The sequence below is a fragment of the Rana temporaria genome, chromosome 6 (genome assembly GCF_905171775.1).
Source record: "Rana temporaria chromosome 6, aRanTem1.1, whole genome shotgun sequence".
In the NCBI taxonomy this organism is placed as follows: Eukaryota; Metazoa; Chordata; class Amphibia; order Anura; family Ranidae; genus Rana; species Rana temporaria.
In genome coordinates this window covers 169,195,025-169,211,428 of record NC_053494.1, presented here as the reverse complement: position 1 = coordinate 169,211,428, position 16,404 = coordinate 169,195,025, and the positions used below count along the sequence as shown (strand labels likewise).

The window sequence follows — 16,404 nt, the reverse complement described above, 5'->3', positions numbered from 1 at the left end:
CAGAGGTGATCAAATACCACCAAAAGAAAACTTTATTTGTGGGGGGAAAAAAAGGACGTCAATTTTGTTTAGGTTCAGCAATTGTCAGTTAAAGCGGCACAGTGCTGTATCGCAAAAAAATTGCCTGGTCAGTAAGGGGACAAATCCTTCCGGGGCTAAAGTGCTTAAATGCATGTACAAAGCTGTAAAACCGCCTACGTGTTTCGGACGTTAGTCCTTAGTCATGGCATACAGTTGACAAGCCAGCCTCTCAGACTACAGGTGACTTTGGATTGCATCAGCAATGGCTGTTTCTACTGTTCTGTTCTGAGATTGAAGTTTTGCTTGCACGCTGGACACTAGTATAAAGGATAATTTTCAGGCATGGCGTAACCTTCTGTAAACTAGTATACGCAGCATAGGTCACCAAAGTAGTAATACAAAAAGTTAAGTGCGAGCGCCAATGATTTTTAATGGATCCGTTTTGATTTTTATTTGGCAAAGTAAGAGTCACATGAGTACCCAATGCATTTCATGGGCTCATTAGTCCAGCTTCATCAGAACTAAACCATGCACCATATAGATAGTACATCCATAATTTTGCACACTTTAGATGAAGGGAGATTGGAGAGCCCTTAAAGTATTGACTACTGCTGTGATATTTAACTTTGGTTCATAAAAAATCAACTGGACCTATTGCTGCGATTTCCTGATACATTCTATGAACGTGTTTAGCAGGTAGCCTTCTGCACGGCTCGGAGCAGGGATCTCTGCATCTCTCTCAGCATTGCTCGAAGCTGGGAAGAAGTGCGCCGGCGGGTCATGTGGGCACCCAGCGGTGCTGCAAATAAAGTATTTTCTGCAATGTTGCATAAAGACACACACTGGACATTTATAGACACGCTCAGACTCCTGAGCTGACAGGGAGGGAGAGGGGGGAGAAGATGGGACAAATAAGACATCCCCTGAAAATAAGCCCTAATGCATTTTTTGAAGCTAATATTAATATAAAACCCGGTCTTATTTTCAGAGAAACACAGTAGTCGACACCAGTGTGCAACGTTGGCTGTCTTATAGGTGTGGATGTTGCTGCTTAATGTAAAATGATTCGTTTTTTATTTTTTTACATTTTAGGAAGGAGTACCTTTGAGATTGTCCATAATTTTAAAGTGTGTCTCGTCTTTAAAAACTTTTCACACTATTGTGGGTGTACACAATTTTGAAGCTTGACTTATTTGAGTATATGTATTTACTGAACACTACATATTTTTTGGGGAAATAAAATGGGGATTAAATTGTGTTTGTGTGTAAGAAAAAAAATAAAAAATAATATATATATATATATATATATATATATATATATATATATATATATATATATATATATATATATATATATATATATATATATATATATATATATATATATATATATATATATAAAAAAAAAAATTCTGAAAGTATTCTTTTGAGAAACGGTTATGTAAATATGTGACAAAACGTAATTACCATCTGTCTATTCTCTCGGATACAGCTGCTGTTCTGTTTCAGCTGCATCGGGAGATTTGTTTATCTGCACTGTATAGAGTAGGTGGAGAAATCTGGTGTATGTGGGGCTTTTTGTTTTTTTGTTTAGCCAGCGAGTATAACCCCCTTTACTTTTTATTCTCTTTGTGGGTATGCTGGTTGGTTGTAATGTCATGAGATAATGTAATCATTAAAAGTAAATGCAGCTTTTAGGATTCCTATGCTGTTGCGTACTGTAAAACTTTGTTGGGTTACCCTTAGGGCTCTTTCACACGAGCGTCTGTTTTTAGACATCCGCTTGCTCAGCAGGGATCGCTCCGTTGATCCCCGCTGAGCCGGCGGATGACAAGTCTGTCTCTACACACTGTACAGAAACGGACCGGTCAGATCTCCTCTATGGGGGGATTGGATGAAAACAGACTGTAGAGTCTGTTTTCATCCGATCCGCCAAACTGATGGATGGAGCGTCCGTTCAGGTCCGCCGAAAAAAACTGACAGCCGGATCTGAACGGTCTGCCCATGTGAAAGTTTGTGTGTGGTGCTGTTTCTTTGATATTTTATTCATACAATTCGACCCCTTTCACACTGGGGTGGTTTTCAGACGCTTTAGCGCTAGAAATAGCCTCTGCGAAGCCCCCAAACGTTGCCTCCCATTCATTGCAGTGTGACTTTTCACACACGGGTGGTGCCTTTGTGGGACATTGCTAAAAGTCCTGAAAGCAACATCCTTGGGGCGGGTTGGGAGCGCTGTATTTAGCGATCCTAAAACGCCATTCCCATTGCAGTGAATGGGCAGTGCTTCCAAAGCGCAACATATTATTTAATCTGTTCATGTATATACTATACGCCTTTACAAGTCTATACATTTGAGACCTTTTGCAGAAATGCCAGTTGCTTCTGCATTACAATTTTTTTCATAAATGGTGCAATAGTAGTGATAAAAGCTTTGCTTTCTTCCAGCTCTGACACACGTGTGTGTGTGTGTGTATATCAGTGTGTGACATGTTTCTTGTGGGAAGATATACAGATTGTAAGTGTTTTTTTTTGCTTTGGCTTGTTAAAGATCTGTCCTGATCATCTGAATATCTGTTTTTCTTCCAAGACTTACCGATGAAAATAAACACTGTGAATATTAAGTTGCAGTATTGTATTAACTACAATATAGGTTTTGTATTCATTAATAAACTATGACTTGCAAGATTTATATGAGTCGGGTAGTTTATAATTCTTAAAGTAGAACTAAACTTTCATTTGGAAGCTGCACCGATTTCAAAATGTAGTTTCTGTACTACTTTTTGCGATTTCAGCCCGTGATTTGCATTGACACAGATGTTTCTGTAATCGCGGCTGAAATCGGGACTGACCAGCGGCAGTGAAATGGTGCGAGTTAAGCCGAACAGGCTTTATTCCCGCACGGCTTCATTCCCGCAGCCCAGTGTGAACCAGGGCTGAGGGAGAGATTTACTAAAACTGAAACACTCAATCTGGTGCAGCTGTCCATGGTGGCCAATCAGATTGTAACTTTAGCTTGTTCAATCAAGCTTTGGCAATAAAACCTGGAAGCTGATTGGTTTCTTTGCAGAGCTGCACCAGATTTTGTACTCTCCTGGTTTAGTAAACTTGGTAATCAGACACTAATACTAAATAAACAATGTTGTTTTTTTTTTTATTACATTTTTTTATCCTACCTAAAACCCTGGCACTGACTAAGGGCCCTTTCACACGGGCGGATCAGTAATGATCCGTTCAGCGGGGATCCTCTGTAAAATCCCCGCTGAGCTGGCAGCTGACAGGGTGGTCCCCGCACACTGTGCAGGGACCGCCCTGTCTTTCCTCCGCTCTCCCCTGTGGGGGATCGGATGAACATGGACCGTATGTCCGTGTTCATCCGATCCGGCAGACGGAAGAAAAATAGGATTTTCTTCCGTCCGCAAATGCGAATCTTTGCGGAGGCGGACAATTACGGGTGTCAGCGGATGGTCATCCGCTGACACCCGTAATCACATAGGGACCAATGTATGTCCCGTTTTCATCCGCAACGGTGTGAAAGGGCCCTTAGATCAAATCCTGGTCTATTATTCAACTTAATTCAAGAGGAGAAAATATAGGGGCAGTCTGTACAGCACCTGATCACTGTGATAGCCAGTCACAGGCTATCGCATCGACCATGTGATCAATAGCTGGTCCTCCCAGCATCCGATCATCAGTATGAGACCCAGAGCTGCTGGTGACAGCTCGGTCTCTGTGCTGGAAGCATGCTATGCACATATGCAGCTCTACAGAAAAAGACCCCCCTTTCAGTGAAGCTGCATATATGCATTTGTTTGATGGGAAGGGGTTAATTAAAATGTAAGCTGGCTGGAGGATTTGTACGATTTAGTTCAGTTTCTGACTGTTGCAAAATTAATGCTAAAAGGTTGCCATGTAAAGATGAGATAATATACTTTCCTGTCCTGCTGCCCACAGCAGATCTTACCTGGAAAATCCTTTTCTCAAATCGCCTTTCAGGACAACCTTGGAGAGAGCGCAGCTCCGCCTCTTCTGTAGGAAACACCCACAGGCTTTAAATCCCTCCTCTTCCACCATGGCTTCAGTTATTGTGTTTCCTCCGCCATGGTGGAAGCATCAGGTTGGAGCCAGGGAGCTGCGTTCTCTCCAAGGCTGGAGACAGGCTTTTCCCTCATTGTTTTTCCTTTTTAAGGCTGCGACTAAACCATCCCAGCTCCCCCACTGTACCTTTAAGGGGGGATGCTCCGGAGTCCTCTGGTCTCGCCTGCTCACGGGAGCTTTGGGATCCATAGGGGATGCTGCGTCTGGTGCCCGGAGTCCGCAGGTTTTGGCCCCGGTGGTCGGGCAGGTACCGTTTCTTTCAAAGAAACATGTCCTGCATGTCGGTTCCGGGTCCCGGTCTGGCGGGTGACGTCACGCCGGCGACGCGGCGTTTCCTGTGGAGGCGTGGCACTTGTGGCTCCTGGCGCCTGGAACGCAGGGACTAGAGGGCGGGTTCTCTGACCGGCGCTTCCGTTTCCGGCTCCTATTGATGACGCGGAGCCCGGGAAACTCAAAAACCCAGCGTTTCCTCTACAGCTGTCTCTCTGCAATGGAGGAAAGAGTTACAGCGATGGCGGATGCAGGCGCCGTCAGCACCGGTCAGGCCCAGGTAAGAGGGGTACAATGGTGCCTTTTATTCTGATCCTTATGGGCTTACTATTGTTGTGTTTTGTTGTTTCCTCCCTATGGGAGCCTGCTCTGCTCTGATGGAAGCTTGTGCTGGGCCATCTAGCAGAAACTCTGGTGGTTGCTATGTTTTATCTTTCTTCTTAAAGGGGACATTTTTACTCTGGTGGTGGTATTAGCACGGTGGTGGTTTCCCTTGCTTAGCTAATAGAGCTTTGATTTAAATCAGTTTAATTTCTCGTTTCAGGAGAAAACTGCTAGTAAAACTAAACCAGCAAATCCACCAAGCCAAAGGAAATGTCCTTCCTGTAAAAACCCTCTGAGAGACTCTTGGCAGAAAGCCATGTGTAGATCATGTATTAAAGAACTAGTTGAAGAGGAATCTTCTCAACAAATTAAAGAATTATTTTCATCAGTCAGGGAACTTTCGGACTCACTTAGTTCAGTTAAATCTATGCTAGTACAGAGTTCGGTCCATACTGAGCCCCAGCAACCACCAGCAAGCCCACAAGCTTCCACCTCCAGGCCAGTAGTGGTGGACTCTGGGGATGAAGGGACAAGTACTCTTCCCTCACTTATAGACTCTGAGGAAGAGGAAGAAGAGGATGCAAGCAGAACCTCTAAATATAAATTATCCCTGGAGGATGTGGATGAACTTTTAGGTGCAATCTACACTACCCTTGATATTCAGGAGGAAAGAGTACAACTATCAGTCCATGATAAAATGTACCAGGGTATGGATGACTCCAAACATAGAGTCTTTCCTGTTCATAAAGTGTTATCCGACACAGTTAAGAAAGAATGGAAAGATCCGAAAAAAGGTCCCTTCCTACCTAAATCTCTTAAGAGAAGATTTCCCTTTGAAAATAAAGAAACCGAGGTTTGGAATAAGAAACCCAGAGTGGATGCTGCCTTTTCACAGGTTTCTAGAAGGACAGATCTGGCCTTTGAAGACATGGGGGTCTTGAAAGATGCGATGGACAAAAGAGCAGATGCTCTCCTTAAAAAAGCTTGGGACTCCGCATCCGCCAGCCTTAAACCAGCCATGGCTTCCACGGTGGTAGCAAGAAACCTAGAATGCTGGGTAGAGAAACTGAAGGGCCACATTGAAGCAGGCACCCATAGGAAAGACCTTTTAGACTCCTTTCCTCTAATCCTTAATGCAATTAAGTACATGGCTGATGCATCAGCCGAATCAATTAAAATGGCAGCCAGATCCTCAGCACTTGTCAATTCAGCTAGGCGTGCAGTCTGGCTAAAAACGTGGTCAGGGGACACAGCCTCAAAGATTAAACTTTGTGGCATCCCTTTTTCAGGGGATTTTCTTTTTGGGCCAGACCTGGAAACAGTCTTAGATAGAACGGCCGATAAAAAGAAGGCCTTCCCAGCCAAGAAGAAACAGACGTTTAAAAAGAATTTTCGTGCTGTTCAACAACCCTACAAAAATAGAGAAGATGTCAACAAAAAACGTTGGATTCCTCAAAAGGGTAGGGGAAGAGGTGGGGTTCTCTTCAGATCTCCTCCAGATCAAACCCCTAAAGACAAATGACAAAACTACTCCAGTAGGGGGAAGATTGTCATCCTTTCTCCCTCAGTGGAGTCAAATATCCACAAGCCCTTTCGTAAAGAACATCATTTCACAAGGTTACAAACTGGAATTCTCGGAGTGTCCGCCAAGCAGGTTTTACATTACAGCCCTTCCAAGAGACCAGGAAAAGGCTTCAGCCATGACGAACCTTTTACAGGATCTGATTCAACAAGAAGTCATTGTCCAGGTCCCGAAACAGCAGGAGGGTCGGGGGTTTTATTCCCATATATTTCTTGTAAAAAAACCTTCAGGCAAATACCGGTTGATTCTGAATCTAAAGATCCTGAACAGATCAATACGGTACAAACACTTCCGTATGGACACAATTTACTCCATCACAAAACTGCTGTCTCCAGGCTGCTTCATGGCATCCCTGGACCTAAGGGATGCCTATTTACATGTGCCAATAGCACCAGCTTCCCAAAAATTCCTTCGCCTGGCCATCAATCTGGGAACATCAGTATGGCATCTCCAATTCAGGGCCCTACCATTTGGCCTGTCATCTTCCCCCAGAGTTTTCACAAAGATTATGGCGGAAGCCCTGGAGCCCCTAAAACTGAGAGGGATCTCGGTCGTGCCATACCTGGACGACCTATTATTTTTCGCAGATTCCAGGGATCAGCTTGTGACGAATCTCCAAACGTCAGACTCATCTCAAAAATCTAGGTTGGATTTTGAATTTAGAAAAATTCGCATCTAGATCCCTCTCAGGAGATGAGGTTTCTAGGCTACACCCTAAACTCAGTAGTGCAAAAAGTGTTCCTGCCTCAGGAAAAGATAGACAAAATCTTTTCAGCAGTGGGTCAGATCCAGACGAACCTTTCAGTACCAGTCAGAACAGTTATGTCAGTTCTGGGCCTTCTTACAGCTACAATTCCAGCAGTCCAGTGGGCAAGACTGCACTCCAGACCACTCCAGAAAAACATCTTGCAGGTCTGGTCACACCAGGTGCCGTTCGAAAAACGTTTCAAACTATCTGCGAAAGTGAAACGAGCACTATGGTGGTGGAGGGACCCTTCCAATCTAACGAAAGGTCTCCCATGGATTTTTCCCCTGGACAAGCGTCTAACAACCGACGCAAGCTCCTGGGGTTGGGGAGCCCATCTGGAGGGTCAAACCGCTCAAGGCACGTGGTCAAAAATAGAGGCAAAAAAATCGTCAAATTGGCGAGAATTGAAAGCCATTCATTTGGGTCTGATAGCTTTTCAACAGGAGGTCAAAGGACATTATGTACAGATTCTGTCAGACAATACGACAGCAGTGATCTATGTGTTAAAACAAGGGGGAACCAGGAGCAAAGGGCTCATGGACTTAGCCAATCAACTTCTGTCATGGGCGGAAATAAATGTGGCCTCCCTATCGGCAGTCCATCTGAAGGGATCACAAAATCTCCTAGCAGATCTGCTAAGCAGAAAAAGAGTGGTGGAAGCAGAATGGAGTCTGAACCAGGAGGTGTTCGATATGATATCGGAGGAATGGGGACATCCCCAAGTGGACCTGTTTTCAAGTCAGCAAAATACGAAGGTCCAGGAATTCTTTTCTATTCACAGAATGGATCAGGCAGTGGGGATAGACGCCCTAGCACACCCATGGAATTACCGGCTGTGTTACGCCTTTCCCCCTTTTCCACTAATTCCCCTGGTCCTAAGGAAATTCAGGGAGGAAAACACCAACTTGCTCCTGATCGCTCCTTTTTGGCCAAAAAGGCCTTGGTTTGCAACACTTTTGAACCTGGCCTCAAAACCTCCCTGGAGATTACCATACAGGAAGGATCTATTGACACAGGGCTCTGTGTGCCATCCGGAAGCAAGCAGGCTACATCTAAGTGCTTGGTTTCTGAAGAAGACCTTCTAAAATCTAAAGGACTTTCTGATAAAGTAGTTAAAACTCTACTATCAAGTAGAAAAGAGGTAACTAGGTCCATCTACCTCAAAGTATGGAAGAAATTTAACTCTTGGTGTTCTTCCAAAAATTTCGAAATCAAGAGTACTATTTCAGTTCTGGAATTTCTCCATGAAGGAATGGAGAAAGGTCTAGCCGCCAGCACCCTGAAAACACAGGTAGCGGCTCTCTCAGTTTATCTTGAAAGATCTTTATCCAAAAAAACTTTAATTTCTAGATTTTTTTAGGGCTCTGGCTCGAAATAGACCGATAGCCCTCAAAGTTTTCCCTTGTTGGGACTTATCTATTGTTTTGCAAGGTCTCACGGGAGCTCCGTTTGAACCTTTACAGAGTGCATCATTAAAAAATTTAGTCCTCAAAACAATTTTTTTAGTTGCCATTACATCAGCAAGGAGAATCAGTGAGCTCCAAGCTCTAGCAATTAAGGAACCCTTCCTTTAGAGTTTTGCCAGACCGAGTGGTCCTTCAAACGGATCCAGCCTTCCTACCGAAAGTGGCCTCAACTTTCCATCGGTCGCAAGAAATAATTCTACCAACATTCTCCTCAGTTCCGGCTAATGCAGGAGAAGAAGCTTTCCATACACTGGATGTAAGGAGATGTCTGTTACAGTTCCTTTCCGTCACCAAGGAGTTCAGGAAATCAAACGCTCTTTTTGTGGTATTCTCCGGTTCCCGAAAAGGGGAAAAAGCTTCTAAGAGTACGCTCGGTAGGTGGCTTAGACAAGCAATTTCTGAAGCCTATCAAGCAAAAGGAGAAGTTCCTCCTTCAGGAATCGCTGCTCACTCTACAAGGTCAACCGCAGTTTCCTGGGCCGAAAGGGCCGGTGCTACGCCTGATCAGATCTGTAAGGCTGCTACTTGGTCCAGTTTTTCAACTTTTATTCGGCACTACAGGTTGGACTTGCTGTCTGCCGCAGATCAAGCCTTCGGCAGGAAGGTACTGCAGGCAGTAGTCCCACCCTAGGGTAAGTTACTTGGTTATCCTCTCCAAGGTTGTCCTGAAAGGCGATTTGAGAAAGGCCTAGTTAGACTTACCGGTGACGGTATTTCTAAGAGCCTTTCAGGACAACCGCTATTTCCCTCCCTAAATGTATATAAAAAAGTAAAGTATGTATCTATCATGGTGTTGTGGTTCTCTGTGCTTTGTTTTCCAGTGCCGGAGGCCACACAATAACTGAAGCCATGGTGGAAGAGGAGGGATTTAAAGCCTGTGGGTGTTTCCTACAGAAGAGGCGGAGCTGCGCTCTCTCCAAGGTTGTCCTGAAAGGCTCTTAGAAATACCGTCACCGGTAAGTCTAACTAGGCCTTTTGACACACTTTTGGAAGTCCGATGCCAGTCCTCCACTGCTTGCTTTAGGTCTTATACTGACCCCTGCATCTCTGCATGATACAGCAGTGATCCCTTTTTGGAATAAATACAACTTTATCTGAATAGGGACAAAAAAGTAAGAAAAAAGCAAACCACAGCAAAAAAAAAAATGGGGGAAGGGGGGAATAAAAAATTAGCTGTCTCACAGGATAACCTAGCATGCCACATTCATAGGACATGGTGTGCGCCAATGCCATGCGCCGACCGCTACATGACAGGGACAGTAAAATTAGAGCTTTTCTAAGATGCAAGAAGGGGGTACATTAAGTCTATCCAGTTAGCCAAGATCTTTTCAAATGTACAGGGGGCATTTTGTAGGGTATGGGTATGTTTTTCAAACGGATCATTCATTTCAGAAATCCATTCTATTCGTTTACCATAGGAGGATTGGAGGAAACCCTGTTGGAGGCAATTCATTTACTGTATGTGCAATGAATAACAACCTCAGAATGACTAAAAGTGCGTTCCTTTTTAGCTGTTTTGTTATTTTAGTCATGCATCCTTCTTCCATTTTTTTTTTTTTTTTTTTTATTATATGTAGTTCATAAGCTTTGTGGTAAATCATCTTTTTTTTTTTTATTCTAGAGTCCTCATCTGATAAGGACCTCCAGAAGATCCTTCAGGCTTTGGAACCTCAGATCTCCTTCCTGGAGGATTTAACCAAAATGGGTGGTGCGATGAGATCGGTTCTTACGCAGGTTCTCACCAACCAACAAAATTACAAAGATCTTTGCTCTGGTAAGCTTGAACATATTTAGTATTTTACATGTACATTTTGTGAGTAGCTTAATTTGACTTTTATCTTGTAATCTTCTACACAGCGGTACTCTGATTATGGGGGTCCAGAAGTCAGTTAGGCATGCTGCGTGTAAATGTACTGACCTGGGACATGCTGATAGCAGTGCTAATTTCATCTACTAAAACTTTCGTCAACTAACTTAATACCATTTTTTAGTCGACTAAAATACGACTAAAACTAAAATGGCATTTTAGTTGAATTACTAAAATGGGACTAAAACTAAAATGCCATTATAGTCAAGACTAGGGGTGCAACGGATCGTGCCCGATCCGCGATCCGAACGGGTCGACCTGTTCGGATCGGCACAGTATGCGATCTGCAGAACGCACCGCGGCTTCGGCCTAGCTCCGGAGCGATCGGCCATCTTGGTACACTCGGCGGCGGTGCGCGCTGACGTCATCACCCCTCTCTCTGCTCGTGGATCTTTTCTATTCTGCAAGAGCGCGCTGACTCTGCATGCAACCTGAGTACAGTGAGACGGGCAGAGTACATCAGTACAGTGAGTTGGCTAATGGCTATTACAGTGGGAAAAATGGCTATACACACAGTGTTACTGTTTACTAGTGTGGGGGCAATGTTGGCTATGACTATTATTACAGTGGCAAAAATGGCAATTACAGTGTTACTGTTTTACTAGTGTGGGGGCAGTGTTGGCTATGGCTATTAATAATAGCCATAGCCAACATTGCCCCCACACTAGTAAAACAGTAACACTGTAATTGCCATTTTTCCCACTGTAATGGTCCCAAAAATGTGTCAAAATTGTCCGATGTCTCCGCCATAATGTCGCGGTCACGAAAAAAAATCGCTGATCGCCGCCGTTGGTAGTAAAAAAAAAAATATTAATAAGAATGTAAAAAGACAAAACTTTTGTTTGTCTTGTGTTTTTTTTTTTTTACTGATCCGAAAATGATCCGATCCGTGACTCCTGATCCGAGGATCGATCCAATCCGTGAGTTCTTTGATCCGTTGCACCCCTAGTCGAGACTAATGCCGCATACACACGATCCCGAATTTCTGATGAAAAAAGTCAGATGGAATTGGATATTCCGACCGTGTGTGCCGCTACATACAGTATTACCGCACATCCAGCAGGCATCCGAGCAGCTGACCCAGCGTATAAGACGACCCCTGCTTTTTGGTCGTTTTTTTTAAGTGTAAAAGGTAGTCTTGTACGCCAGCAAATACAGTAACTTTCTATGGGAAACTTGTCGGAGAGGAGGAGCCAGAAGTGCTGGTGGGGGAACCCAAGAATAGGTGGTTTGGAGGCACTCTGTGCGACTCGATTGCACAGAGCAGGTAAGTATAAACATGCATTTTTAGAATCACTTGAAAGGGCCTCAATATTGAATTTAAGTTAGTCAAATCATTTTTTATAGTTTGGGCCAGTTTGACCCAAATGAACCATTTCCATTACATGGTGATGTGGAATTGGAGTGCGCTGTAAAATACTGTTGTAGCATTAGCTACTTACACTGTGAGGTTATCTGTTATGGCAGCAGTACGGATTACTTGACGTAGTATCAGTGAACTGGGCTTCCTCTGATTAGCTCAGGTGGTGTCATTCACCCGCCTCGCCACCTTCGCCAATCAGAGGAACAATCTACTTAAAAGAAAACTGATTTAGAGTGTGGCTCTATGTAGAACTAACAAGACCTATATAATCGATTAAAAAGTGCCTGCTTTTTATCTTCGAAGTATTTTGGACCATGTCAGGTTCTTTTTAAGATAGAGCATGAAATCCTCGATAGAAAACCAGAGCCTAGGTTGTCTGTTGGAAAGCAGAGTGTGAACATGTAGTGCATCCACAGGCTGCTAATGATGACAAGGTGTGAACGGTACTTCATAAATCCTGCACAGTAAGCAGCAAAGCAGAAGTCTGCGCTATTCCTGTGGGAGTCCAGATGACAGGATTATGATGAACTGATATGGCACTTGGCGCCTCAGGTTTTTAACGTGTGAACGTTCTCTCTATTAAGTTCATGGTTTGATGTTTTTTTATCAGTCTCTTTCCACAAGTGAAGTCTTATATTTTCACTGCAAAAAAATAAATATTAGATGTTTTCCACATGTTTGCACATTTTATTTGGGTTTACCTTATTTTAAAATAACTGAAGAGTTTTGATTTTCATTCCTTAGATAGTTGGGTATATGAGATTTGGGATTTTCTGTTGCTTATGTTCAACTGTAAAATGTTTAGGGGGGGGCGCGCGCTCTATCTGACAGCCCCCCTCCCCCATCAAAAATATCAAATGTATTTCTGCTGAAAATCCAATGAAATCATTATTAACCACTTAAGGCCCGTACCAATATGCAGGTAAAGGACCAGGCCCCTTTTTTGCGATTTGGCACTGCGCCGCTTTAACTGACAATTGCGCGGTCATGCGATGTGGCTCCCAAACAGAATTGGCGTCCTTTTTTTCCCACAAATAGAGCTTTCTTTTGGTGGTATTTGATCACCTCTGCGGTTTTTATTTTTTGCGCTATAAACAAAAAAAGAGCGACAATTTAGAAAAAAATTCTATATTTTTTACTTTTTTGCTATAATAAATATCCCCCCCCCCAAAAAAATTATATATATATATATATATATATATATATATATATATATATATATATATATATATATATATATATATAATATATATATATATTATATAGTTTTATTGCATTTTTATTAATTTTTTTTTTTTACCACTAATGGCGGCGATCAGCGTTTTTTTTTTTCGTGACTGCGACAATATGGCGGACAATTTTGACACATTTTTGGGACCATTGTCATTTTCACAGCAAAAAATTCATTTAAAATGCATTGTTTATTGTGAAAATGACAGTTGCAGTTTGGGAGTTAACCACAGGGGGCGCTGTTGGGGTTATGTGTTCCCTGAAGTGTGTTTACAACTGTAGGGGGGTGTGGCTTTAGGTGTGACGTCATCGATTGTGTCCCCCTATAAAAGGGATGACACGATCGATGCTGCCGCCACAGTGAAGAACGGGGAAGCTGTGTTTACATACGGCTCTCCCCGTTCTTCAGCTCCGGGGACCGATCGCAGGACTCCAGCGGCGATCGAGTCCCGCGGTCACGGAGTTTAGGACCGGGGCACGCACCCGCGACCGGGTACTAGTACAGGACGTACCTGTACGTGGATGTGCCCAGCCATGCCATTCTGCCGACGTATATGTGCAGGAGGCGGTCCTTAAATGGTTAAAGGATACAAACACAACATAACAGTTGCAGGTCATAATTTGACTTTTGTTTGTTTGTTTGTGTGTGTGTGTGTGTGTGTTTGGCCCAAACACAGTGTGCATTCAGGGCCACTCTCCCACACCTCAAATTGGAACCTGTGGCTGTGGATTATACTTATGAGTGTACATCGAGTAACAGGTTGCAGCCGCACAAACAAATTGCTCATTCACACTGTAGGGGCCAGAGAACCCATGTGAATGAACCCTTAACAACTTGACCTGTGGAAGATTTTTTGTTCTTTCCACTTTCGGATTATGGCCCCAACAGTGATCACATGGAACATTTCAGAAGTTTAGAATTTCTTCTGTAACCAATGACATCAGTATGTTTTGCATCAATAAGATTGCAAAGGCCTTGAAAGAGCTCTTTGCTTTTACCCATCATGAGATGTTTCTTATGTGACACCTTGGTAATGAGACACCTTATTATAGGCCATCGGTTGAGACTAAACCAGCTGATATTAATTTGCAGAGACTAGGGGCTGGATTGCTTTCTAATTACTGATGGATTTCAGTTAAAATGTGTCTTGTGTTTCTGTACCTTTTTTGCACCTCCATTTCCCTGTGTCATTCCATCTTATTACACATAACTTAATGTTTGAACTTATTTGTTTCTTTGTATGTATGGATTGCATAGGTTGTTACCGACATGTGGTGAACATTTTATGTCAATGTAGGGCTGGGGGAAAAAAATCGATTTTGAATCTTGAATCGAGTTGCAAGGTCAAATCGATTTCAGATTTTCAGCAAATCGATTTCAGATTTTCAGCAAATCGATTTTTAAAGGTTTTCCTTTTTTTTTTTTTTTTTTTTTTTTTTCACTGGGCCGAAGCCGCTGCCTTGCCTAAAAACTCCTGCCCACATATTATTATTTTTTAAATAACAAACATGTTATACTTATTTCCCACTGTGCAGTTCGTTTTGCACAGAGTGGCCCCGATCCACATATTCTGGGGTCCCTCGGCGGCTGTCTCTGCTCCTCCCCACATCAGCTAAACCCCCTGGGAAGTTCTTTCCCAAGGGGGTTACTTATTATTAATAATAATAATATTATATAAAAAACTAGGAACACCATCATCTGCCCTGCTGACACGTCCATGTTTTTATACATTTTAAAACGTTTGTTTAGATTTATTTATAAGAATATGTGTAAATGTGTCTGTGTGTGAGTATGTAGATAGATCTTGTGTGTGTCTCGCCTTTTCTATTTTTTTTTTTTTTTTTTTTTTTTTTATTCATTACTGAGCTTTAATTTAAACTGGAAGTAAACCCTGGAAAAAAAGCCTGCAAGACAAAGCCATAATGAGCTAGTATGACTAGCATACTCGCTCATTATGCATTACTTACCTTAACCTGAAGCCCACAAATCCGTCCTCTGGCTGCATTCATCGCTCCCGGAGGTTATTTCCTGGTATCGGGCATTGCCGAGTTAACCACTGCTATTGTCAGTGCGCCTGCGCGCCTTTGTCTATGGCGCATTAGCCGTAGACAGCGGTCCTGTCATTCAGCGAATATCCCCTAAACCGCCCAGGTTTGGGAAATATTGCTAACACCTACAGGTAAGCCTTATGCCGCGTACACACGAACATTTTTAATGGTCTAGAAAAAACAACGTTTTTTTTCAACCCGATTATTAAACCAGCCTTGCCTACACACTTTCGTGGAAAAAAAAAAATGCACTAGCAAAGCGCAGTGACGTACAACGGCACTATAAAGGGGAAGTTCCATTCGGATGACGCCACCCTTGGGGCTGCTTTTTGCTGATTTTGTGTTTAGTAAAAGACGATTTGCGCTTTTCAGTCTGTTACAGCGTGATGAATGGGCTTACTCCATTACGAACGCTAGTTTTACCAGAACGAGCGCTCCCGTCTCATAACTTGCTTCTGAGCATGCGCATTTTTTTTTCCACGTCGTTAAAGCCCACACATGACCATTTTTTACGACGTTTAAAACAACGTGAATATTTAGAGTTTGTTCTAAACTTTTAATGCCCATTTTTTACATCCTAAAAAATGCTCTGGAGCCCACACACGATCGTTTTTAATGACCGAAAAACGGTCGTGTACGCGGCATAAATCTAGGCTTACCTGTAGGTGAAACTTTTACAACCACTTTAAATTTGATGTGTGGACTCGCTGGTCTCTTTGATTCCAAAGTACTGTATAGTTATTTCCCTGTAATAAAAGTAACCGTAGGGGGTATATATTCTGCTTCTCGGTGTGCAGACAGTCTGTTCTGCTGAGTCACATTTTACTTTTCTGGCTCGGATATTTCTGGAGTATGAAGTAGTCATGTTTTGTAGCCGTCACCTGGTCAGCAACAGACAACCTTGTGCTCGAGATTCCATAAATATCTATTGAGTACAAACAATTATTACTGAAAAATTAGCTTGTAAGCAACAGTCAGGGAACATTTTCTCTGGCCAGATTAGAATTCCTGTGTGATTATATTTTTCCGGTGATTATATTTTTTTCAGAGCCAATATTGAAGTGAAACTGTTGTGTATTTTTAGCCTATAAACCCTTTTGAGTTATCTATGTAATATTTTTCCGAAAGTAACTTTTGCTGTGCTTTGTTTTATGGTGTATGTTTAGAGTAGGAAATGGCTATAATCCCGGCCAGGTCTTTGGTTTGTTATCTGTGTCTCATTGGTTGTATCATGTTCTGTTAGCATAGTGGAAAGTGAGAGGAAATCTCTCCAAAGTGAGGGTGAATTACTTTGCACAGTTGTCCCCTATTGAAAGATTTCCCTCTATTTTTAGTTCTGGTGTCTGCGACCACCAGGAGTAATAAAAAGCATGAGACACCCAGGGGGAG

At 42.8% G+C, this 16,404-nt stretch overlaps 1 protein-coding gene across 4 annotated transcripts in view; it reads left to right on the top strand.

Annotated features, from left to right (window-relative positions):
- The window catches only part of UBR3 (ubiquitin protein ligase E3 component n-recognin 3), a 266,744-nt gene that overhangs the window by 34,835 nt on the left and 215,505 nt on the right, over positions 1 to 16,404 (top strand). For all 4 annotated transcript variants that reach the window (XM_040357780.1, XM_040357782.1, XM_040357781.1 and 1 more), the window contains exon 3: positions 10,128 to 10,280. In XM_040357780.1, the coding sequence (XP_040213714.1) occupies positions 10,128 to 10,280 (153 nt within the window). The remainder of the gene's footprint in view (positions 1 to 10,127; positions 10,281 to 16,404) is intronic.